At 52.7% G+C, this 24,542-nt stretch overlaps 1 protein-coding gene and 2 long non-coding RNA genes across 4 annotated transcripts; 2 read left to right on the top strand and 1 right to left on the bottom strand.

Moving 5' to 3' along the window:
- Window positions 1-1,922: 1,922 nt before the first annotated feature.
- LOC109146258 lies at window positions 1,923-7,862 on the top strand. Its single transcript, XR_002048171.3, has 3 exons — window positions 1,923-2,210; window positions 2,974-3,187; window positions 7,764-7,862. It is a non-coding gene; the product is annotated as an uncharacterized LOC109146258 (long non-coding RNA).
- A 3,034-nt stretch (window positions 7,863-10,896) lies between these two features.
- On the bottom strand, window positions 10,897-22,897 carry ACER1 (alkaline ceramidase 1). Of its 2 annotated transcripts, none has more exons than XM_010411513.4 (7): window positions 22,819-22,897; window positions 20,868-20,970; window positions 14,656-14,770; window positions 14,140-14,278; window positions 12,992-13,129; window positions 12,178-12,315; window positions 10,897-11,514 (listed from the first exon to the last, which is right to left on the bottom strand). In XM_010411513.4, the coding sequence occupies exons 2-7, from the start codon at window positions 20,958-20,960 to the stop codon at window positions 11,346-11,348; spliced, it is 792 nt and encodes a 263-aa protein (XP_010409815.2). In that variant the 5' UTR covers window positions 20,961-20,970; window positions 22,819-22,897; the 3' UTR covers window positions 10,897-11,345. The 2 variants fall into 2 exon arrangements, with proteins under 2 accessions (XP_010409815.2, XP_019148749.2); XM_019293204.2 differs by lacking the exon at window positions 22,819-22,897 and adding an exon at window positions 21,091-21,358.
- Window positions 15,930-23,904, top strand: LOC120411427. Its single transcript, XR_005603734.1, has 3 exons — window positions 15,930-16,031; window positions 17,177-17,293; window positions 21,868-23,904. It is a non-coding gene; the product is annotated as an uncharacterized LOC120411427 (long non-coding RNA).
- The last annotated feature ends 638 nt before the right edge of the window (window positions 23,905-24,542 follow it).

Genomic DNA, 24,542 nt, shown 5'->3' with positions numbered 1-24,542 from the left:
TTGCCCAGCCTGGTGTTAATGGTTGTTTTTGTGCTCTCCCAGTGCAGGACACAGCTGCCTTCCCACTTCTGGATTGGACACAGGTCTCTCCTCCGGCTTTCAGGGGCAGGATCTGAGCAAGAGCTTGGACACTTCCAAGATAGGAAACCCAGAGCCAAGTGCCTCAGCTTCCACATGCGTGCTGGCAGCCCAATAATTGGGTATTAAACCACATTTTACTGAACAATTTGGAGTGTCCCATTTGGGGTAAGCACCAGCTGGTGCTCCAAGCGCTCTGCTGGGACAAGCAGTTTGGAGCTGGACTTTGCTGATCCCCGTGGATCCCTTCCAACTCAGGATATTCGATGAAGTGGCGTGAATGGATTAATTTAAAATGTGCTGGGGTGGCTCTTTACATTCAACTGTGAAAACACTCAAGGAGAGAAATTCCTAGAACCAGCCTTTGCTCCGCTAGCAGTTCCCAGCCTGAACCGTTTCCAGCGCAACCACTGATCAAACCTACCCCGGTTTTCTTTTCAAGCTCCCCTCAAACAGAAAAAAAAAATCACAGCCAAGGGTAGAAAATTTGCCAGGCTCTTTGGGAGCGTGTTGGGAGTTTCGGGTGCTGGGGACGCCGGAGCCAGCAGCCATCCAGGCTTCTCCAAACTCCTAATTTTGCAGGGAGATCTCAAGCTAACGAGCTGTCAGCCGAGTGCCTTCGCACCCGAGGCAGCCGTGGGCTGAGCTCCTGGTTCTTTATACCTATTCCAGCAACTTCTGGGCTTTGCAATAAGCGTCTGCAAATCCAATTAGCGTCTTTTCTTTGTGGCACTGGATGCTGGCAGAGATCCGCTGTGCTGCTGCCATCTACAGTAGGGCCAGTGCCAATGGATAAGAAACAGCTCTGATTTGCATATTCAAATATGCAAATGAGACGCGACAGCTCTCCTTCATTTTTGTTTGGGTTTATTTTTTAATTTTTCTTTCCAGACTCTTGCCTCAAAGATCCTTGTCTTGGACTGAAAGGTGTGTGTTTAATCTGGCTTGGCCCATGGTAGGAGACCATGCCAAGGGCTGGTTCTGTCCCGTGAGAGTTGGGGATGATGGAAAATAAAGTGGAAAAAAGACTTTGCACTGCGCTTATCCCTGTCTTGGCCAGGGATGGGAAAGATTTCAGGGGTGTTTTCCCAGGTTCCAGCCCTGGGAAAGGACAACACGTTCTTTCTCTCTCCTGCCTGTGCACACCACGGATGCTTTACAGGCCGAACGTGGCTGTTCCTGGGGAGTGTGAGTAAAGGGGCGTTGAGATGAGTCCCGGTGCTCCAGTGGGGAAAGTCCGGACAGAGCAGCCCTCACTCAGGTGTCCCCAGTCACCAGACTGTCAGGAGCTGTGGCAGAGCCCACCCCGGCTCTTGGGATGATCTGAGGAGCAGGCAACTGCAGACAAAACTGCTCCTCGAGGCACCTCTTTGCTCCCCCTGGCTCCCTTTCTCTGCAGGAACACAGCACTGACCCCCCAAACACACACACACAGGGCCCCCACCCTCCCCAGCAGCCCCTCCAGACTGTTCTCATGCAGCCTGAGATGCCTGAATTGCTCATTTTTCAGCAAAAGTTCTTTCCTGTACGTTTAGCATCCCTCACTGCGAGGTGGGCTGTACATCAACTGCACATCGACTGCAAGTCCCTGTCATGGTTTTGTATGTCTGTGCTTGTGGCTTGCCCTTCCTGTCTCTGGAGAAACAAGTTTGTTTCACTGTTTTTCATATTCATTATTATTTTCTCATTACTAATTTAGTTGCAGCCTTCCCTGCTTCCACTCTTGCACTGAAGACCATGACTTCTGTGGTCAGTCTGGGCTCTGAGTGGCTTGGGCACCAGCCAGGGAACAAGCAAGGCTGATTCCAGCACGGAAAGAATCAGGCAATGTAGAAAAACGATCATCTTGTAATAGCTCTAAAGGATTTAAAGATTAAGACACAAACCTCACATTTGAACGGGGTTTCTCTGAGAAAATTCACTCTTCCACTTTGTGCCCATGTGCAACGTGCCTGAGTGGAAGGATTCTCAAGTTCTGGATGTCAGTGACTTCACTGCCTTCTCTTACAGCTGCAAAGTGATTACAGTGGTCTTCACCCACTTCTGCAAAGCACATCCCATGAGCCAAGTGCTCGGTGGTGTTCCCAAGATGAACAAATCTGCAGCTGAAACCCAGAAATGGTGATATTTAGGTAAGAAGGGGCAGAGATCTTTCTCCTGGAGTGGACCAAGGCTTTGCTAACAGCACCGTCATGTCCTTGTGTGCAGCCTTGGAAAATGTCCTGAACCTGAAGCTGAGAAAGGATTTGGTTTCTCTGGGGGGGCCTGGGCACTGCTCTGGTCTGTGTCTGGCACAGGGTCACCTCAGGGTGACAGGGAGAAGCTGTGAGTGAGGGGTGAGTGAGGGCTGCAGCCACACCGGCTCCTGGTTTGTTAATCAACACTGGGATCCCTGCAGGGAATCCTGTGCCTGTTCCAATCAGCTGTTAACCCCAGCAGTGTTTATTCTTCTAAAAAATGATTTTCTTTTGCCTGTTGTCTGCCTTCTCCTTCTGCAGTTCACACTCCACACTGCAGTGTTCACAGAACATATTTAACACTGGTGTAGTGTAGCAAAAGCCCAGATTGTTAATAACCAAAAACTCTGATTGCCAAAAAGATACTCCTAGCAACTACTAGCTGCATCTGGGAAAAATTACAGACAGCTTGGAAATTCTTTAGTTCCTTATTAATGAAGGACTTTGTGAAAAAAACCCAACCCACACTGTAATACAGTTTAGCTTAACTAAGTTCTTTTGTGCCCGAGGAAAATCTAAATTATAGCATGCTATAGCTACTGAAAAATGCAGAAGGATTTAAATGTACAATAACCCTCCAAACCAGAAGGAAGAGGGAAAATTTTCTTAGTAAGTGGGAACACAATGAGAATTTATTTTATTCTTTCTGGGTATTTAGTGCTGGTGAAAAGAGCCAGATGAATAGTCCCAAACACGTCACGTCCCTCGCAGATGCAACATGGGCAGCACAAGCGTCCTCGAACTGCCCCGCCAACGTGATCCAGTTCTGAATGAGCAGCACCAGCTTTCTGGGGGAGAAAGGAGCCTGTCACCATTCAGCCCCTGACCCCTCTGCTCCAGCCTGTTAATGAAGGGCCTCATTAACACCAAAGGTGAGGTTGGCATTATAATGCGCCGCTGAAGTGACACCCATCAATGCTCGGGGGCTGGCTATTGAGGTGAGGGCACCTTCCCCTTGTGCTCTGCACACAGGGGTCAGCTTTGGCCAAGTGATGTAACGGCCTGGTGGTGCCAGAGCTGGCCACACCTGCCACAGGGAGAATTTCCCTGGCTGGATTTGTCCCAGGCTGAATGCAAACTGCTGGCACGAGGACAGCTGGAGAAGATGGGCCCAGGCACTTCATGTGGCCACTGGAGCAAACACAATCGTGGGACAATAGGAGGAAGGGAGATTCACTGCTGAAATCGGTGTCTGCTCTGCACAGGGTGGCTTTTGGCTGCTGCCTAAGTCTTTGAAAGGTGCTCATCTGCATGCTCAGAGAGAGGCCACCTTGTGACTGGGGACTGTCACCCTCAGCAGGATGACCTTTAGGCCACTGAAAAATACCAGATGGGGGAAAAAATAGCTTGAAAAATAGAACATGACAGAAGGAGATCAGTAGGGAAGTCTGACCACCACCAAAGAGCCTGTTCTGAGTTGTGCTCTGGACTGAGGAGCCCACAAAGTGAGTAGGGTTTGCTATCCCACATTACCTGGAGCAGCTGTGGCTGCCCCATCCCAAAGCCAGGTTGGACAGGGTTTGGAGCACCCTGGGATAGTGGAAGGTGTCCCTGCCCATGGCAGGGGTGGGACTGGATGGGCTTTTAGGTCCCTCCAACCCAAACCATTCCATGATTCTATGATTCTACAAGTACACTGAGATAGAAGCTCTCCCAAGGCACTCCCAGTGCTTGGATATTCCTAGGGCTCTAATGTGGCACTCCAGTGGCTACACACTCATGCTTACCCTGGTTCTGAGCATTCTGAGCTCTTCTCCTGTTGTGTGGAGCCTTCTCCTCTTGCATCTGGTGGTCCTGCCTATTTCCAACCCCAGTAATTCAGCCTGGTGGCTTTGAGAGCAACTGGCCTTTTCCAAGGGCAGTGGATCCCCAGCTCAGTGGTGTGTGATGCTCTCTGCACTCAGAGCACATTGTGAGACAAAACCAGAGCTCCTGGAGCTGTTTTTCAGAGCCTGTAGCATTCCCAGGCTCAGCCTGGAGAAAAGGAGGCTCAGGGGGGACCTTCTGGTTCTGCACGACTCCCTGACAGGAGGGTGCTCTGCTCCCAGGGAACAGGGACAGGACAAAAAAACAGCCTCACGTTGGTCCAGGGGAGGTTTATGTTGGATACTGGGAAAATCTCTTCACAGAAAGGGTTGTAAAGCACTGGAATGGGCTGCCCAGGGCAGTGGTGGAATCACCACTGCTGGAAGTGTTCAAAAAACTTGTGGATGTGGCCCCTGGGGACATGGTTTAAGTGGTGGTGCTGCTGGGTTGGTGGTTGGACTCAATGATCTGAACCATTGTGATTGATTCTGTGATTGTATGAAACTATTAAGAATTTCTGATTTTTTTGTGGATTCTGGGTCAGCTGCTCCCATGACAGATTCCACTAAACTATTTTTCTGGAATGGTGTAAAAAGAGCTTTCACCTGTCTGCACAGCAACTGCAGGAGGGGTTGCCACATATGCAAATGTATGCAAACCACCCCTGCTCTACCTGGTTCAGGTACGATACCAGCTGAGATAGTGCCCCACGCTGCAGTGGGGGCTATGCCAACGTGCTGTGACTCAGGGCGTTTGGCTGGCCCTACCATGCTGAAATTCAGCCCACTGAAACTTCAGCTTTATCACTGCCATCATTACCTGTGAGACAGGAGTGCCCCTGATTGCAGAAAAACCATTTTTTAGCAGCGTGGCACATCTCGAACACCCTGGAGCTGGATTTTGTTGCATAAAAGCACAGCCAGTGCAGTTCCAAGGGAGTCAGGCTGGAATATAAAGTGACAAACACATGTGACAAACGTTGTTTTAACCAACACAGGGAGGACTGAGAGTTGTCGCTGTGGAGGCAGAGCTGTAACAAATTCTTTCTCTTTGTTACTCAGCCATCAAATAAGGCAGGTAATACCCTCTGATGAGTGAATCCACTGCACTTATAAACTTATAAACCATCAATATTTGAGCTGGATGGAGGATACAAACAATTTGGGCACATTTCATGCAATTTTGGTAAACATTGCAGGTGCAGGCCACTTGGTTTGGGTGCCTGGGCATTTTTATAGGCCAGGAGATCTATTTTAAATACGTGTGAAATGTGTCACGAAACATCTGACATATGTGGGAAACATATTCCTGCACCGTCTGGGCAGCGTGTGAGGTCGCTGGGGAACAGCTTGAAAACAGCAATCATTTGCATATGGATATAGAGTTATTTATTTGGTGACACCGTCCCAGGGGAAGAGGGGCACGGCCCAGGTCTCTGTAGGTCACGGGCAATGTCAGGGATGTCGGACTTGTGAGGAGTAAAATTGTGAGAGCAAATACAAATGGCTGAAGTGTTTGTGCCTGGAAACTTTTATTTGATCCTCATAACAAAGTTTTGTGGAGGGTAAGAGGCAAAAAGAGGAAAATAATGTTATTTCTGACCCTTTGCTCTGTAGTATTTTAATCATTAAGAGTCATAGAATCACAGAATATCCCAAATTGGAAGAGACCCACAAGGATCATCAGTCCAACCCCTGGTCCTGCACAGACACCCCAGCAATCCCACCCTGCGCATCCCTGAGAGCGTTTGAGTTGGAAGGGACCTTAAAGATCATCTGATTCCAAATCTTAATTAGAATTAATCTATATCTCTGTCTGCCTGTAAGGATGGTAAATGTTATTTAATGTTACATGGGTAAATCGTGAAGCCTGATAGGATGATTCATGATGAACAACACATGCAACTTGTTGCCATTTTTGCTCTATTTCACAGATTTGGGTTTGATTTCACTTGTCAGTGCTCTGGTGGATGTTAATACTTGGCAATATTAGGATAGCAAACAGCAAAATCTCACATATATTAATTCTTGCATTTTCACACGACAGATCTTCATTGATTAATTTTTAAATTGGTCCCAGAAAGCACTTAGTGAGATATTGCAATTTGCACTTTATTGGCATTACATGGCACTATTCCTGGCTCCAGCTCAGCAAAATATATTCTTAAGTGTAAGTAAGTGCCATTGATATCGATGGAATTATTCATATTCTTAAAATTAAACATATGCTTAAACATTTCAGTGAGCTGAGACAGCTGGTCTCTTGTTGAAGGCCTATCTAAATAAATGCAGCATCTACTGCAGATGGTGAAATTTATAACCCCATGCACAACTTAATGTTGAATATTTCAGCGTTTCGGGTAAAACTTCATCGTTTGTTAAGTACTTGTGCCAGTGAAGCAAAGTGTGACATTTCAGGACAGTTCAGTTTTACGTTTGAACACATCTGTGAAGAACCACTGCAGAACTGAGCTCATGAACAGGGACAGGAGCGACTGAGTGTTTGCAGAAAGTGAGCAAAAAAAAAAAGTGGAGACTGACCCTAATTGAAACCACGTTTTGAGCTGTAATGGGAAGGCACAGAAAAATTAATCCTTCCATTTTAGGTATTTTGATAGCAGCCATTAGTAGAGAGTTGAAGTTATTCGAACCACTTTGCCAGACAGAAGGGAGCTGCTTGTTTTTCTTCTGCCAGCATCAGTGGGAATGTCTTCCCAAGTGGAACCAAACCATGGGGGTTTATAGAAACAGCCAAAGAGATTATTTGATCTTTTGATTAAAACCTCATTTTTTGGTCAAGTGGTTTATTTGCCTAGGTAATGGCTGTGCTTTTCCTTCCCCACATCTCCGTGATCCCTGGTCAAACCCAGCCCTGGCTGTGGGTGCAGCTCAGACAGAAGGACACAGGCAGGGACCTCGACACCCTGCAAAAACAGTGACAGAGTATTCCTTGGAATATAGTGACAGTATTCCCTGTCAGCTAGTCAGGACCTGAAGCTTCCACCTTTCCAGAACAGCCACCAATATCTGGGAAATCCTGGCATTTATGGTTAATTTTGTCTTCTAAGAAAAGTGGCCAGCAAGGATGTAGGGAAAACACTGGGGGGCAGGAAAATAAAGGAATATCTTTCCTAGCAGTTCTGAAGTGGCTGGGACAGGATTGCTGGATTCAGAGTTGGAAATCCTGTGTCAAACCTCAAAAGTTACACTCAGAGTTGAAAGGACAAGACTTTTAAAAGGAATAATTCTTGGAGCTTCTCTCTTTCCTTCCTGGGTTTCTCAGCCCTTTGTGTTCATGGTTTCAAACTTTTGACTGCAGACACAGGAGATTAAAACTAAACATAAAATCAAAGCTGAATCAATGTTGGTTTCACATGACTCCAGCAGAAGGCTTCTTAAATCAGTCCTGAAGATTGCCAGGCTGTCACGAAAATCCCAGGACTTTGAAACATTCCCTGTTTCAAAACTACCCCGTCCTTTCTCTCTGAGACACTTAACAAATAAAGATCTTTTCCAAAAGGCATAAGTGACACTCTGGTGAAGCAATTTCTTTTCCTGGCATTGCTAAGAGCAGGGACCGAGTTATTATTAATTACTTTTGCATTATTTATGCAGGTCCATGAATGTGCAATATCTTTTACAGATAAATCACTCTGCCTTGAAAAGTTTCCAGTCTGCGAGCCAAATCCTGGGAATCTGAAACAGCGGGAGGCAACTGGTGCAGCAGAACAGGTAAATGTTAATCCCCGATGCTGCAGGACTGGTGCCTTATCAAGGTTTTTCTTTCATTTGTGTTGCAATTGCACCAAATAGACTCAACTGATGCTGTTGTTTCCCAACCTCTTTAATCTGGCATCAGCTGACAGGAGCAGCCTTCATCCTCTTCCTCATTCCCTCTCCTCCTCTTGCTTCTCTTTTTTGTGGTTTATGCAGCCACATGGAGAACCAAAGCAGGGGAACGATGTGGCAAAAATAAGGAGAGGTTTCTTTCTGGCCAGTCCAGCCCAGCCCCCTGAGCACCGGGGTTTGCAGGCCCTCCTGCCCTGCCTTGTTTTCCAGTGCTGAGCTGGTGTCACACCCGTCACACCCACACGGCCGCGGGTCCCGGGGCACAGGGAACCCTCACAACTCCCCAGGGTGTCGAGAAGGGGCCACTGCTGCCTCTCACCCTCTGAGGACTCCCCCATTCCCTGTTCTGGCCATCCTTGCAGGACCCCTGGCAGTTTTTAGTGGTATTTCTCAGCTCTGCCCCACAAACTGCAGCCGTGGCTCCCCGGCAGGAAGGACAGAGCATCCCCAGCAGCTCGGGGACCTTTTGGAGGTGCAGACCCAGCCTCAGATAACCCTGTGCAGCCCTGGGGATTTCCAGACCACCGTCACACGCTGGTTTCAGGGCTGCTTTGCTTTCTCAGGCTGCAGCTTGGAGCAGGAGGCCCTGCCTCGGGCGCTGCCGCCCTTTTAAAGCTGCTTTGTGGGTTTCTTTTCTTCTCTCTCTCTCTCTTTCTTTTTTTTTTTTTCCCCCAGGTTCCCAGGGCTGGGGATTCAGCTTCTGGCCTCATCCAGAAATCCCCGAGGGTTTCAGATCCCCACGAGGCCTCTCAATGTCTTGATCTACTTGAATAGGCATTTTTAACGCGGCCCCGGCTGTCATCGGGGCCTGTTACAGTCACTCAACTGCAGCAACATTGTTCTCCAGGCAGCAGCGCCGGGGACACCTCCCTTATTTCCATACTGCACGGGGGGATTTGGCCGCTGGGCCGAGCATCCCACCGGGGCTCGGTGGCCGGAGGTGGCCAATTAGCCCCGCTCGCCCACGGCCCGGCCCTTCATCCCCTCGGCCGCTCTCAGCATCTCCGGCCCGCGGGGCTGCTGGCGCCTGTCCATCTCGGCGGGTCCTGCCGGAGGTGAAGGTGACCCCCTTTTCCTGTGCCAGGGGCTCCCTGGCAACGCCGCCTTTTCTTTGGAAGCGGCCTCCTCCACCCCCTGACGGGGCTCGGGGCTGTGAAAGCCCCGCTGCACTTTTGAACTTGCTGCCGGCGCGTTCAGTGGCTGCGCGGGGCAGCGGCGGCGGCGGGGCCGGGCCCAGCGGGGACCCGGTGCAATTGCCCAGAAGTTATTAATAGGCTGAGGAAGAATGTGATGGGCCGGGGAAAGGGTGAGGAGGGGGAAGAGCGACAGGGAGGGTCAGCGAAAGGGAGACGGGGTGATGAGGGGAGAGGTGGGAGTGGGGGCACGAAGGGGAGACAAAGAGGCAGAGAGACGAGGTGGGCACCAGCACGGGCAGACAGGGGCATGCACAGGCTGGAGATGCGAGTTCCCAGCGCCCTGCACCTTGTGCAGCTGTCTCATGGGTGGCCGTGCTGCAGGAGAGGTGTCTGAGCCCGGTGCTGGGGGATGGAGAGGACGGAGGGACCAGGCCTGGGAGTCCAGTCCTTGGCAAGGCATCCCTCTCCCACGATGAAATATTGCTCGGGGTTCATGAGCCAAATTTGCCATCTAGTGGCCCCGGGGACCATTGCAAGAGGGAGCGACGAGGCAGCCGCGGCCGTGGGAGAAAGCACTGCCCATCACCTTCTCCTCAGAGACAAACCCCTGAGTGCTCCTGCTTTTGCTTTGCTCGCAGGGGCCCAAAAGTGGTCCCTGGAGTGACATTACTCTGGTGTGGCTGCGTTGCAGGGAGCCAACCTCAGCCACCCTGCCAGACTTGGTGCTCCCCACAGACAGTCCCTGCGGGCTGGGCCAGGACTCAGACCCACCAAAAGGCTCATCTTGTCACAGTGAGCAGCAAGGTTTAGGGAACAGGAGAGTGTCCCATAGCTGTGAGAGCAATTGTGGAGACAGCCTGGAAAGCACAGCAGTTTCTTTTTCTGAGGCTCCTGCAAAGGTAACAGCATTTCTATTTAATGTCACAGAATCCTAGAATCCCAGAATATCCTGAGCTGGAAGGGACCCTCAGGGATCATCAGTGCAGCCCCTGGCCCTGCCCAGACACCCCAACTACCCCAGCCTGGGCATCCCTGAGAGCGCTGTCCAAACGCTCCTGCAGCTCTGGCAGCCTCGGGGCCGGGCCCATTCCCTGGGGAGCCTGGGCAGTGCCCAGCAGCCTCGGGGGGAAGAACCTTTCCCTGAGCTTCATGCCCAGCCCTGACCCAGCTCCAGCCGTTCCCTGGGCTCCTGTCCCTGTCCCAGAGCAGAGCTCAGCCCCTGCCCCTCCGCCTCCCCTCGGGAGGAGCTGCAGCCCCCAGGAGCCTCCCCTCAGTCTCCTCTGCTGCAGCTGAACGAGCCAAGTGCCCTCAGCCGCTCCTCAGACCCTTCCCCAGCTCCGTGTCCCTCCTTTGGACACTCTCCAACAGCTTTGGACCCTTCTGATCTTGTGGTGCCCAGAGTGCTCCCAGCACTGGAGGTGAGGCTGCCCCAGTGCAGAGCAGAGCAGGACAATCCCCTCCTTCAGCCAGCTTTGACCATCCTGGCTCCTTACCTCATCTTGCCCCCAGACAGCCCTTCCAGAAAGCAGAGGAGTCTCCAAGTTACCTTTGTGGCCTTTGGAGACTGTCAGAGCCGGGGAGGAACAAGGGTCACTGGGGGTTGAGGAGGGGGAAGAGCGTGGGGCAGAGCACCCCTGGCCCTGGGCTAGCAGAGCCTCTTTTGGGCTGTCACCCAGGATTTCTCTTTATAAACAGCTCTCCCTAAGTCAGAGAGCTTTGGCCGCCCTGTCTGTGGGAGTGACTAGCAGATAAGAGGATGTGGTGCAGTCAGAGGAAAAAAAAGCTTCAGTATAAGTCAGTGTCCACAGCTTTAATGCACAGCTCTCCTGAGCAAGACCACATATATCAATAAATAGAGTTAATAATAATAATTAGAGCAGCCCCAACAAACCCAGCTGTCACCAGTTTGGCTTCAGTGTTCTCCTCTGTGCCCTTGTCAGCAAGGGGTGCTGGTGCTTGACTAACACAGAGGACACAGAAGCAGCACCGTGTCCCTCCCCTCCTCGTGGGGATCTGCTGGAGGAAAATCTCCAGCTCCTTGAACACCAGTCTGGGCAGAGCCTTCCAAGGCACCTGTGGGCTCTCACTCTGCTTCATGCCCAGCATCACGAGGCCTCAGCTGCTCCCTGCCCCCTCCGCTACCATGCTGCCCCTGCCCGAAGAACAGGAACGCAGCCGAGATATTCCCTGTGTGAGCATCACACACCCCGCGCCCCAGGGAGGCCTGAGGGCACCCAGCTCTAGCACTGCTTGTGGGGCTCCTCCAGGGTGACGTAGGGCACCACGACAGGCCACGAGTCGCTGGGCCAGTATTCCAGCTTCGGCTTGAACGAGGGCATCTCGTAGCTGACATTGAAGTAGATGACCAGCGGGCAGCAGTACAGCAGGGACATGGCTATCAGCACGTGCCTGCCAAGGAAACCAAGAAGCTGTGTTGGACAGGGGGAGCTTTGCCTGCTGCCATGGTCACCCTGAGGCTGCAGCCTCCAAAGGTCCCATGAGGGCTGCAGGGAGCATGGGTCCTGCAGGGTTTGTGCCTACAGGGAAATCCAGGCAGAGCTCTGTGAGCTGGGCTGGGGACAATTACCTGGTGCAGAGGGGCTGAGGTGACACAGGGGACTCACTCCAACCATTCCCTGTTTCCTGGCTGAGTTGTCTGTCCCAGCCATCCCAGTGCTTTTTGAGGATGGATCTGAGTGTGCAGCACTTGGACAGGCCCAAACAAAGCCCTGCTTTTCAGTTTGGCTGTTAAAATATCCCCAAGGACATTGCACTTCACACAGCGCCCTGGGAGCAGCCACGGCCCTTTGAGACCCAGCTGCCTACCTGGGGGGACTCCTGGAACAATTTCCCTTTCAAAACAGTGCTTGGCTGGTGTGGAGGAGGAGAGGGACATGAAACAGTGGTTAGGGCTGAATCCTTGGGCTGAGCGAGGAGCAGCACCAATAGTGACAGGAAAGGGGCAGAGGGTGGGGAAATAATGCAGCTGAGTGTCTCATCTCAGCTGCTGTTCCTCTGCCCCGGACATTTCAGCCCTGGAAATGTTTGGGCTGGGGTTCCTGGAGCCCTTACCAGAAGCTGTGGAAGTAGGGGAAGTTGATGGCCTGCCAGAGCCAGCAGAGCCACCGGTCACTGATCCAGCTGGTGATGGCCAGTGCCCACCACATCACCATGACCGCGGCCATCCGGTGAACCCGCTTGTCATTGCACCTGGAAGACACAGCGAGGGACAAGGAGCAGAGTAATCGTGTTGGAAGGAAAGGGAGTTTTAAAGAGGGCTGGTTCCTGCCTGCACATGCAGCAGCGCAAACCCCAGCAAGTTTCTTTGGGAGAGGATTCTTCAGAATTCCACAGGAACAGGGCAAGTGCGGCTCTGGGTGTGAGAATGATGCTGGGAAATGCCAGGGCACTCTTGTCTTTGTCTCCAGATCCTGGTGGGTTCTCCCAGCCCCACACTAGTTCCCAAATGCCCCACAAAGGGGAAGGAGCTGCAGAGATGGCAGCTGAGGGGGAGAATTATGGAATCGTAGAACTGTAAAGGTTGGAAGAGACCTTTAAGATCGTCACATCCAACTGTTAACCCAGCACCACCACCATGTTCAGCACTAAGCCCTGTCCTCAAGTGCCACATCCACAGGCTTTTTGGAAACTTCCAGGGATGATGCCTCCACCATGGTCCCATGGATTGTCCCCACTCTGCACGGCCACCTGGGCCAGGTGCCCTTCTTGTACCCCACTGCCCACAGTCCTGCCTGGGCCTCTGCCTGGTCCCTCCCCAGTACACGTGGCTGCTGAAGACTCAGGCTCAATTCACTGTTGTGGACAGAGTCACTGCCCAACAGGAGCACAGCTGGACCTGCAGGTAACCCCTGAGCCCCCTCCTTACTTCTTGAGCTCCCGCCAGGTCAGGTAGAGCAGGTGGAAGGCGATGCAGTTGAGCGCGTAGGCATTGAGGGTCGGCTTGACGAACGACATCAAGGTGCTGATCACGGTGGTGGTACCAGTCAGCCAGAAGAAATGCCTCCTGAGGGGAATTGGGGTGAGTGTCAGTGCCCCCAGGGCTCACAGGACGGGAGGGTAAGGATGGGAAAGATCCTGCTCCTGTCCTGAGAGGGGAAAAACTTTTCCAGCACCTCCTGTCTGTTTGCACTAGGCTGACCTCAGTGTCTATGGGGTCCTGGCAGGAAGGCTGAGGCAGCAGCCCCCAGTGGGTCCGTGACAGACCCGAAGCACAGCCCAGAAGGTGGCTCCTGCACTTCCATGGTGATGCCAGGGCTGAGGCAAAGGCTCTACACAGGCAAGGGCTGCCAGGCAGGACTGTGCAAACACACGGATTTGGGCTCACTGAGCAACAATAGGGCTCAGAGGGGCCTTTCACATGCAAATCCCTTCTCAAGACCCTTCCCTCTCCCCCTGCCACGTCTCCACGGTGAACTCCTGGTGACCTCCTGTTCGGCATGGGAAGAGCAGATTTGGAGCAGGTCTTTGCAAGGCTTCTAACCCGGCTGGCTCCAGCCAGGAGGGGACAGCCTCTGAGTAAAGCCCTGCTGGGTTCCCATTTCTGCTGGTCCATGCTCTCCCAGTGTCCCCATCCTTTCTGCTGAGCTCCTCCAGCCCAGCCAGCCCTCCTTGAAATGAGGGGTGTAACCAGCTTGTCCTATGAGAAACCCCCTCAGTCTTCAGGGAAAGCTCTCTGCGGATGGCAGAGGATGCTGGAACAGATTGACAGCACGAGTGATTGAATGGTAATGTTCAGGAACATTTCATTTCCTAATTGATTTTGAAATTCTCCATGCAAAGCTTCCTCTGCAGTGACACAAACACAAACATCTCCAGCTGAGAGGAGCCCAGCACAGGAGGGTTTTGATTTTTCCTCTGTCAGCACCAAAAGAAGGAGGACCTGGTCCTAAAGCCCTTCAGTGACCTCAGAGCTGACTCCGTGCAGGGGAATCGGGGGATCAGTGGTTCACACACCTCAGTGTCAGTGACCCATCCTTCCCCTCAGAGCCTGCACTGTGTCCCTCTGGCTCATACCTGGTCTTGATGCACTTGGGGAAGTAACACTGTGGGTACCAGAAGGAATAAGCCACAGCCAGCGTCCAGAGGATGGAGAGCTCATCCAAGAGCTGTCCCACGTAGCTCAGGGTCATGTGGAAGTACATGGAGAAGAGACCTGCAAGGAGCAAGGACACCTTGAGATGGCAAAGCTCCATCCAACTTGAGATGGCAAAGTTCCATCCTCCCACAAGCCCTGGGAGGTTCTTGGGGGGCCATTTCTGAAGATACACCATTCCTGAAGAGCAGGGCATGGATTTTGGTGTTCAAGGAGGCCAGACTGAGTCAGTCCACTCACACCGTGGGGATTTACAGGGCTGGAAGCTGCATATCCACAGCTGGCAGGAACCATGGGCTGCAGGCTTCAAACAGACCTGACTGCTTGGTTGCCCACCCACAGGTTTTCCCTGTGCTTTGGCCACTGAGACCCTCCAAAGGTCTCATGTTGGGTTACTTTGGCAACCTGTCTGATCTTCCCACAGCCCTGGCACCCACCTACGAGGAGGAGCAGCCCCGAGACGAAGTAGAGGGGCACGGCCCTCTTCTGGCAGTACTGCCGGTTCAGGTACAGCAGCGCAGGAGACAGGATGAAGAAGCTCACATTGCTGATCTGGAAAACAAGAGGCACACTCAGCTCCTTGCACGGTCCTGGGCAAGCTCCATCCCACCTCGTGCCTCAGTGTCTCGGTGTGTGAGGATCCTGATCGCCAGCGGAGAGCCTCGTGTGGAAGCAGGGGTTGCTCCTGGCACAGGGAGAGGGCAGAGGGGTTTCTCCAGAAGCCAGGCTGGAGCTGGCAGGGAGGCTCTTGCTGTGACAGCAGTGGCTGCAGACACCTCTGCTCTCACTCTGGGGCCAGCAAGCCCAGGCTGAGCTGCTGTGTCCCACCCATCATCCCTTTTGGGTGATGCTGGTTTATCTTCAGCTGCCCAGTGCCTCCAAGCAACTCCTCTGTTTGCAGCCATCTCCCTCTCCTGTCAACCCAGACCCTCCAGGAGCTGCAGGGATGGCTCCTGACCCTTCCAGCCAGCAGTGATTCCCCTGAGAGGGCTTGGAAGGGTGTGAGGAGCTCGGCCAGCACAGCAAGGCATGGTCAGCAAAACATCCTGAACTGGAAATGGGTGTGGTGGAGAGCAGCAGGACATCAGGAGGTGGGAACAGGCAGGAGCGAGGTGACATCCTGTGATGTCAGGTGTGAAGCCACCTGGCCTGGGGAAGGGAGGTGTTCTGGACACTGGTAATTACATGAGGTCATAAACCTCCTCTGAACACACCTGGCAAATGAACACAGAGGAATTATTCTGCTCTGGTTTCCAACGCTGCAAAATTCCTTCTCTGATGGACTTGGATTTGTCTGGGGTGGAGGGGATGGCTCTGGGGCTCAACCTCTTGCTGGACTGGCTGAAGGTGCCAGTGCTTCAGGGAGAGGAGATGCTGATGGGCCAAATGTGGGAGCTGGAGAGGACCAGCGAGTGCCCTAACCTGGACCTGTCTGCTGGGCCAGGCCCCCTCCCCCCTGCAGCACAGGGGAGGGAAACCTGAGCTAATTTAATTGCCCTCTGTGGCTTCTTACCCTCCCTTTTTCACCTGACTTTGCAAGCTCAGGGAAGGGATATCACCGGGGAACGCAGCCTCCCCAGGGAAAATCGTTCTTGCTTATGAAAGGTTGGGATTGTGGTGCTGCATTTACCTGCCAGACAGCTCTTTGGGGCTCTGGAGCCATCTGCTGAGTGCCATTTGGCAAACCACCAGGGTGACTTTTATCTCAGCCTCACAATCCTTTTCCTTTCATCTCCCAGCTCGATGCTGACCCAGACCCCACGCCTGGAATTTGGCATCCACAGCTGGAGCCTCCCCCCCTCAGCAGCACCAGGTAAACGGCAAAATCAGCGCTGGGCTTGTGGTGTCCCCTGGGATCCCCGTTTATGGTAACAGGGCTGCAAATCACTGGGATGTTGTCATCTCTCTGGAACACACCCTCTGGTATTCCAGAGGGAAACACAATTCACGCCTAATGTGAGGTCTCTATTCCCTTAAACACCGCAGATTCATCTTGATTTTCACTAAGGCCTCCATGAGACAAGTTGATGCTCCCATTAGCAGCAGTTCTCAGGCCGAATGGATCGGTTTTCCATAGGTGCTTAGAGCCAAATCCAGGCCTATTCCCACTCCAGCCATGAAAGAGAAGTGCTGCTCCCACTTGCACCCTCGAGGTCAAATTGTTCAGAAACGACCGAGAAATCAAACCATGTGTTCAAGCGACGACTACGCTTCAAACATTTCTTTTCCCGTGAAATGATTAAGGAGGCTTTTGGAAGGCAGGCAGGGATAGCAAGGAGAGGGAAAACGCTTGGGGAAAAGGCAGGAGAGTGCAAGTGCCAGCACGCACGGCAGTGAGGAAACTGCGGGAGAGCTCCGGATCCCTGAGCACCGGGCATTGCAACAGTGCCATTAATTACATGATAGCTGCGTTATCACTTCATTAATTCAGGACGAGATGTGCAAGATCAGATAGCAGAGGGGAGGGATAGCCGGGGGAACCGTGCCAACAGGGTCAGGAAGATAACAGGGATTCCTTGCAGAGCAGCCAAGCTGGGAGCTTAGGGGACAGCTCCCACCCCCGTGGGGGACACGGGGTTTTCATCACTCGTCGGTTCCAAGCCCTGATTTGTAAACGCTGACTTTCTGTCTTCCCTCTAGGATGTGGCAAGCTCCGTCTCAGATGTGGGTAGGAGGGTTTTGCTCCCAGTACACCCATTAGCAGTTTTTCTGGAGTTTCTGCTCAGGCTGGGACCCTCTAGCAGAGGTTCTGTTTAAGCCTCTCTGGTCACGCTGGCCAGGAGGCAGCAGCTCCCTCTGCCCGGGGTGGCGGGGAGATAAGGGAGTGGTGATGGAGCCAAGGTGTGACAGGACGTGTGAGAACCCCCCTGCCTGAGCTCCCAGCCTGTCCCACTCCTCAGCAAGTGTGAGTTATTGCTCCAGGTGCCTCAGCTGAGCCCAACTATTTGCTTTTACCAGGAGAGAAGTGAGACTGGGATCAGCAACACGGCTCTAATCCTGATAGGATCACCCAGAAGAGCCCAACTTGTGCAACTCCAGCCCGGGGCGGAGGGACAGAACCTTCACCTGTGACAGGTGAGACCAGCCTCTGATACGGATTGAGGCAGGAGATGCTGCTTTGAGCACAGCAGCAGAGGCCTGGGCTGCTCCTCACTCCAGCCAGGCACTTTCTGCAGTGGAAGGAGATTCCTGCAGGGCTCACAGCAGTGAGTTCATTCTCACTCAAAGTGAACGAGCTTTAGCTGACAGAGGAGCCCACAGGGCCAGAGAGAGAGCGAACACCTCTGAGGCTCTCCAGACCTGTGCAGCAAGTTCCTAAAGCCAGGTCTGTGTTACAGGGGACAAGGCTGCAGGTCCTGACATCACAGTGCCAGTGCTTTGGGGCAGGAAGCAGCAGTTTGGGGAGTGTTTGCAGCGTGCTGGGCTGGACTCCTGAGCACAGCCTTCTGGGCAGGTAAGAGAGCCATGGGATTAGTTAGAGTGTGAAAGGGCCAGGACACCCCACACAGCCCTGCCACTGCCACTGAGCCCTGCTCTGGTGGATCTGCACCCTTTGTTTCACCACTTGAAGCATCCAGGAGCTCTGGTGTGCAGCAGTGTCAGAGCTGCTGCAGAGACACTGCTGAGGTGTGGGTGTCATTACCAGCACCCTGGATCAGTCATTTCAGCAAAGAAACGAGGGTAGAAAGACAAGTCCCTGACTGATGACCCTCCTGGAGCACAATTCTGCTCTCCCCCGAGCAGCCAGAAGACAATAAATTTCTGGGTCACTGAGTCACTATAAATAGAGCTTTGTTGCTGAACTGCATCCAGCCATGAGCCACCATGTATTATTAGGTACTTAAAGGTACTGTTTACATTCTTTTCTCATACCCCTGGTGCTTATTTCTAATAAAAAGCATCCAAGCCAAGCAGGCCTGAGAGAGTGTGGCTGGCACAGAGCAATCCCCAGCAGCACATTTGCTTCTGCTGGCACACAGCTGCTCCGCTCCAGCCCTGGGCAGGGCTGGGGAGAAGACATTGAGGAGGATGCTCTGTGAGGAAACCCTGCTGATTTAGTGATCCAGGAGGCTTGGGAAGGAGCTGGCCAGCTTCCCAGCTAGTCTAAAACTCTGGAAAATTGACACTGAGGTAAATATTGGTATAATGAATTCAGGGCGGGCCCGTAAAGCTTCCTGCAGAGAAGCAGCAATCTGAATATGGGGAACAAATTAATGGGGAGAAGATGCAGGCTGTTAAATTCACACCTGGGATAGTGCCCTGAACCCCAGCTGGATCTGCAGGATGCAGCCAGCAGGGACAGCTACAGATCTCAGCCTGGTCAGATTTCTATAATCCCCCCTTTAGGGCACATCACAAAGAACCTGATCCTGGGGTAGATCCCAGAGCAGGAAGGGGGGTCCCTGCTCTGCTGCAGGGGGTGAGAGCCAGGCAGTGCCAGCCGAGGATGGGACCCAGGCAGTGCCAGCCAGGCTGTGCAGGCTGAGGAAGGGGTGATGCCCATGTCAGTGAGGCTCCTGCCCACTTTTGGTGGCAAGGTCTGGCCCTGAGCACACTGCAGTCTCGGGGCTGTTGTCAGAAGCTCAGATAAGGGCAGGTTTTAGGAGGGTTTGCTCCTCTGCCACCCCTTGTCTGGACAGGAGGTCACCTGCCAGCCCAAGGCAGGCAGCTGGCATGGCAGGGTTAGATTCCTGCTGCTCAGGAATCACATCCTAAGACACAGGCTGCAGAAATGTTTCCCTCCCTTCCTGCACAGGCACTCTGCTGATCTCCTGAGCCTGGCAAAAAGGACATGATAAGAAGCTTTTTCTCTGCTGAGGAAGAGGTTCCCAGTGTTACATAGAGGAGACAAGGGAAAGTCCAACCACTGGAAAAAAATCCTGCAGGGTTTGCTTGTCCACATCCCTCTGTCCCTCCGTGTCGCACTCATTTTTATCTGCATGGAATCATCCATTGGAGAGGTTTTCCTCTCCTGGAGGAAAGCTGTGCCTGAGTCCCACACTGTGAGAATTCATCCCAACAAGCCCAGTGGTGTGGTATGGAAACCTGGGAGGTGGCTGTGGCTCCTCCATCCAGGGCTGGGCACCTGGGTAAGATTTTCAGGAACAGCCACAGAATTTAGAAAGCTGTGCCACAAAACGGCCCAGGCAGCTGAGAGTTAATGTTTTATGGGAATTAAGAGGGCCTACAAGAGTTAGTCCTGCACCTGGCCACACCAATGGGTGTCCAGCAGAGGAGTTGGACACAGAAGTGCTTTTGAAAGCTCCTGAGATAGCTGTTGGTGTGATAAGGATTCCGAGCTCTTTGTCAGTCTGGGTGTAAACGGTGTCTCAGCTCCAAAGACGTTTAAAAAATGCTGCCTTAGGTACCAAACTTATGAGGCAAATTTATCTCCTGGAAGGAATTCAGACCAAACCCAAAACTTTCGCTTTCAGGCTTTGTGCTCTTGGTGGAACTCAGCCCCTCTCCAGTGTTAGCACAGAGGCTTTGGGCACTTCCAGCTGCATTTAGAATGGTTTGGGTTGGAAGGGACCTTAAAGATCATCTCCTTCCACCCCTTGCCATGTGCAGGGGTATGTTCCACTCAACCAGGTTGCTCCAAGCCCTGAGGTCTGAGATGCTGATGTGAGCATTGAGTGATTTCTGTATCTCCTTGCTCATTATGCCCTGCTCTGCACCTCTGAGCCCATGCTGCAGCAGCAGTAAACAGCAAACAGCACAAAACACACAGCTGGATGCCACAGGGAAGCAGGATTTGGGCTGGACTGGCAGATCTTTCTTTGTTGAGTGCCTCAAAGAGCAGTGACTACGCACAGCCCCCTCCTCTGACACCCTGGCTGGGCAATTAGAGCCTGCAGGACTTGGGCTGGGGAATTATCGTTATTAGAGGTAATTTATTAAAAGCAGGAAATGCTTTAAAAAAAGAGGAAGAGCCATTTCCATGAGAACAAGAACTTCTAGTGTTAGACAGTAATTGCCAAAAGTTGTAAACAAGGCCTGTGGAAGGCTGTAAATCCACATGCCTCACACCCCTGAGAGCCTTTAATTGCTCCGAGGGAGCAGGACATGCTTCGAGAGGCCGCTTATCTCACAGTGCTCTGCAGGCAGGTATGGATGCTCCAGCCATGGCACTGGCACTGGATGCAGCCTGGGTGATAAAGGATCACGGGAGGTGAAACTGGCTCATGCACCAGCTTCCCTCTGCGCTGAGTTCCGGATTCCCAACCTGCCTGACACGGTTCATGGAAGTGCTGCCTCTCGTTTTGCCACTCCTGTACATTTAGCTCGAGTATATGAGCCCTGTATGGGACTTACCCCGCTTGGCAGCAGAGCTGCAGGACTGGTATAACAGGATCTCACAGATCTGGGCTGCGAAGGAGCTCTGCCAGAGTTTTCTCACTGGCAATCAACCCCACAGACACACCACAAGCACAGCACGTTTTGGGGAGAGACAGTTGTAAGTTTTCAGTTGTAAGTCCCGTGATTTACCTGAAGCTCAGAACACGCTCCCCGTATCAGCACCCTCCAGCACCAGGAAGTTCAAAGGAGTGAGGAGAAGGAAAGGAAACAGGGATATCCCATCCTATGTGGATCCCAAAAGCATCTCCTGGGTGCCTGGAGCCAGCCCCAGCCTCCCTCAGCCACTCACGGTGTTGTAGTACTCGGCAATCACCGCCGAGCGCACGAAGTTGCTCTCACACCAATCCACCTCAGCACTCTGGTAGGAAAATATGCTCGGCATCGTCGGGCACCTTGGGGAAAGGAGAGGAGCAGGTCAGTGGTGTGCACGGGGAGGGGAAGGGAAGGCTGCACACCCAAAGGGGACCCCGCTCCTCACGCGTGTGGCGCCAGCCAACCCAGCACAGCCTTACCCAGCTACCAAGGACTCATCCTCTTCCCAACACACATCCTATTGCAGAACAGTTCTTCTCTCCCCTCGATGCAGGAGTTGCAAATCGCCCCAGAAAATGCTCTCAGACTCTGAGGGTGGTCACTGAGCCATGGCATTAACACCTCTCGTCAGGTGCCGTTGCTGCCACACGGCGCTTCCCCATTTCAGCCCAGTCCTTGTCACCCCGTCTTCTCCCTTCTCCTCACTTTCTTTATGACTCAGACCTTCCTGCCAGGAGGACTTCCCTGTGCTCTGAGTTACCTCTGGGGGAGTGGACAACCCTACAGAGGTTGGTGCTCATTGGCTCTGTTCTCCGCAGTCGTTCCTCAGCATCTTCCCGAGGGCTGGAACTCAGCTCATGGGAGCTCAGCCCAGGAGCACCAGCACAGACCCTGGGCATTACTGGAGTCCTGGGGCACTGGGAGCACTGGGAGGTGCCTCTTCACTCTGAACTGGATTTCACTTGGAGTGCACTCCCCAGCAATCTCCATCCTGATTTCCCAGTGACAGGGATCGCAGTTTGACACCTCCAGCGGGTTCTCCTCTGCCAGACCTGGCCTCTGGTAGTGGCAGAAGCTGCAGCTACAAATGGAATTCCAAAAAATAAGGATAGTCTAACCTTCTGCCTGGTTTTCTTCCCCCTGTTAAAGACTTTCCTGTCCTCATTGCTTCTCAGCACTCTTTCATTAATTTGAAAAATCAGAAGTCCTGATCCTATTTTGATCAGAAGTTTCCTATTTGGTGGGGTTTTTTTCAGATCCTTGAGACTTTAGAGCTGCTTTTGAAGATGGGCGCCAACTTCAGAGGCATCTGAAAGCACCACCAAACCCACAGTAGCTGGATTTTTGGTACAAAACAGAGACAGAAATTCCCTGGAGCTGAGCAGTTCTGCCCCTGGATGTGGACCCGTCCATGCTGCTCCAGCTCTGCAGAGTGAGCAGGTTTGGGGTGACACCAGGCAGGTGCTGAGGTGACACCGCTTCAGTGGCATCTCTGAGCTCCCAAGGCACTGGTGGCAAACAGCTTTCTTTGCTTCTCTTTGAAAGTCTTTTCAGCTCTAATGCAGGGAAGGGAGGTTTATCCCAAACCCATTCATCAGCTGATGTTCTTGAGGAGAAACTCCCTGTTTGCAGCGGGGTGAGATGAGCCAGCACCGTGCCCAGCAGTCCCCGTGGGTGTGCAGCGGGGTGAGGCTCCCACAGCTTCCTCTGCCTCCCTGAACTCCCGAGCAGTTCAAAGGGAGAAAACACAGGAGGGTGACACCAATGAGCTCTTCTGCAGCTCCTGCTCCGACCAGACAAACTGACTCGGGGGTGAACCTCCACTGTGCCTTTAGAACTGCAAGTTAACGATGGCATCTCCTTAATCCCAGCTGGCTGCTTCCCAGAGGAGCTGAGATCACAGCTACAGCAGGCAAATAAAATCGGCGGCAGGCAGAAGGGTTTGAAGGCTGACTCTTGGTGCTGCGTTTCCATGTGCTCCTTCACACCACAGGGACTCTCTCCTCATCCCTCATCGCTTCTACAGCGAGGCAAGGTGAAAAAAGAATCGGACCCAGGATGGCAAATCCCACCTCATGGCTGAAGAGATGCCAGTTGAGAGATGGTGAAGGGATGGGGAGACAGAAGAAGAAGAAGGAGCAGAGAAATGGAAGCAGTGATGGAGCGCCCAGCACTGGCTGCTCGTGTCTCCTCCCAGCCTGGCTTACCTGTGATCCCTGGATGGACCAGCACTGCTTCCACACGCTCCAGGAGCTCCAAGGTTTCCAGCAAAGCTGGAGCAGCAACCTGCCCGGCTGCTCTAGCTCCGAAGGAGTGCCCACAGTGTGAGCTCACCGCCAGCAGCCGCCAGAAAATCCCCTCGCTCCGTCCCTAGGGAAAGCTTTGGGATGGGACAGGAGCCATGTGCACCCTCCAGGCAAAGCTGGGCCCCCACAGGAAACATATTGGCTGGAGGGGTTTATATCCATGCCCCTGGATGGGCAGGGGCAAGGAGGCAGGGCAGGGAAGTGTGAGCTGGAAGGGTTGGAAGAGCGGGGTGGAAATGCAGCCTGAAATCATCGGTGTGCCCCCGGGCAGGTTCTCGGCGCAGGCGCACGCACCTGGTGCTGCCCCTGCTTCTCCCAGGGGAGGGAACATCCACACAAACTCCCTTGCACTTGGAGAACACCCAACACGATGATTTTCACCAAAAAGTGCGGAGCAAGGTGATGCTGCCTCTTTCAGGATTTAAATTCAAGCCACTTCTCAACTTTTTCCCAATGTTTTGTTGTCAAAAAGAATGTTGTTATCAAATCTCACTCCTTCTAGCCTTTCTTCTTTCTGGTATTTAGTTAAAGAACTTTCTGAACAGGACACCTTTGGGTGACTGCTTCGCAAATATTTTCCTCCTGGACCTCATTCAGGCGTTCAAGAAATTTGGCAGCAATTAAACTTTTCCCCCCAAAACAACATTTTTTCCCTCCGTGTAGAGTTCAGAGAAATATGTTGTTTTCTTAAACATGAAAATTATTATTTGGCCAGTGCTTCCTGGTGGAGCAGGGGAGACACCACAGGCAGGGTGAGACCAAGCTCCAAGGTGTCCCTGTCCGTGTCCCTGTCCCTGCGCTTCCTGAGGAGTAGGGATCACACAGCAGCCTTTGCCATGGGGAGAAGTTCTTTGGGGAGCTCAGCCATTTATTTTGCTACTCCTATGAAAAGGAACATCCCTGGGAGACCTGGGCTGTGCCAGGGCTTACAAAAGCCCCACAAATCCACCTGGATTTGGAAATGAGGGTAATTAACCACTGAAGCTGATGTTGCACCATGGTGGAGCCTCCGTTACGTGGCGCTAAGTCCAGGCTGGGGATCCTTCTAGGACAGACCTGGAGCAGAGGATCTGAGGGGATCCCAGAGAGCTGCTCCCACCCCTGGATGGTGAGGGAGTCCAGGGTGGATTTGCTTTTTATTCACTTTGAACTCTTGATGTCTTGCGAGGCCACCTAAAAACAAAGACTAGACAAGAATAAGGGAATAAAGGTAGGTAGTTATTTGAAGGGCCTTCAAAGGTACATCCTGGGGAGTCCAGTGTACTCTGCAAGCAGGACACCGAGCTCCCAGGCTGGAAGGAACTCCCCAGTTCCACAGGGAATCTCAGAGAAACAAGCGGTGACTTGCCCATCCCGGCAGGAAGAGAGGCAGGGAAGGTGGCAGAGATGGATTTGGGAAGAAGAACCCACACAGGTGATGCCTGGTCTGTGTGAACATTCAAAAAGAATGAGTTTTCCCACCCCAAAACCTCCAGCATCCTTGGGGTGAGCCAAGTGTCCAAGCATCCCAGATACATCCTGTGCCACGCAGTGGGGACATAACTGGGGAGGGTGTCACGGGTCTGCATCTGCTCTGATTCACCAATAAGTAGGTCATAAAGAGAGCTTGGTTTCCTGCTGAGTCC

The sequence above is a fragment of the Corvus cornix genome, chromosome 28, assembly GCF_000738735.6.
Source record: "Corvus cornix cornix isolate S_Up_H32 chromosome 28, ASM73873v5, whole genome shotgun sequence".
Taxonomy (NCBI): domain Eukaryota; kingdom Metazoa; phylum Chordata; class Aves; order Passeriformes; family Corvidae; genus Corvus; species Corvus cornix.
The sequence above is the reverse complement of the archived record's forward strand: the minus strand, read 5'-3'. Positions and strand labels throughout refer to the sequence as shown.

Excerpts from the sequence above, each read along its gene's own strand:
- ACER1 (XM_010411513.4), bottom strand. The coding sequence starts at position 20,960 with ATGCCGAGCATATTTTCCTACCAGAGTGCTGAGGTGGATTGGTGTGAG. Across the intron at positions 14,279-14,655 it reads GGGGCTGCTCCTCCTCGTAG|GTCTCTTCTCCATGTACTTC; the intron begins GTGGGTGCCAGG and ends TGCTCCTTGCAG. Across the intron at positions 12,316-12,991 it reads ACCTGGCGGGAGCTCAAGAA|GTGCAATGACAAGCGGGTTC; the intron begins GTAAGGAGGGGG and ends TGTGTCTTCCAG.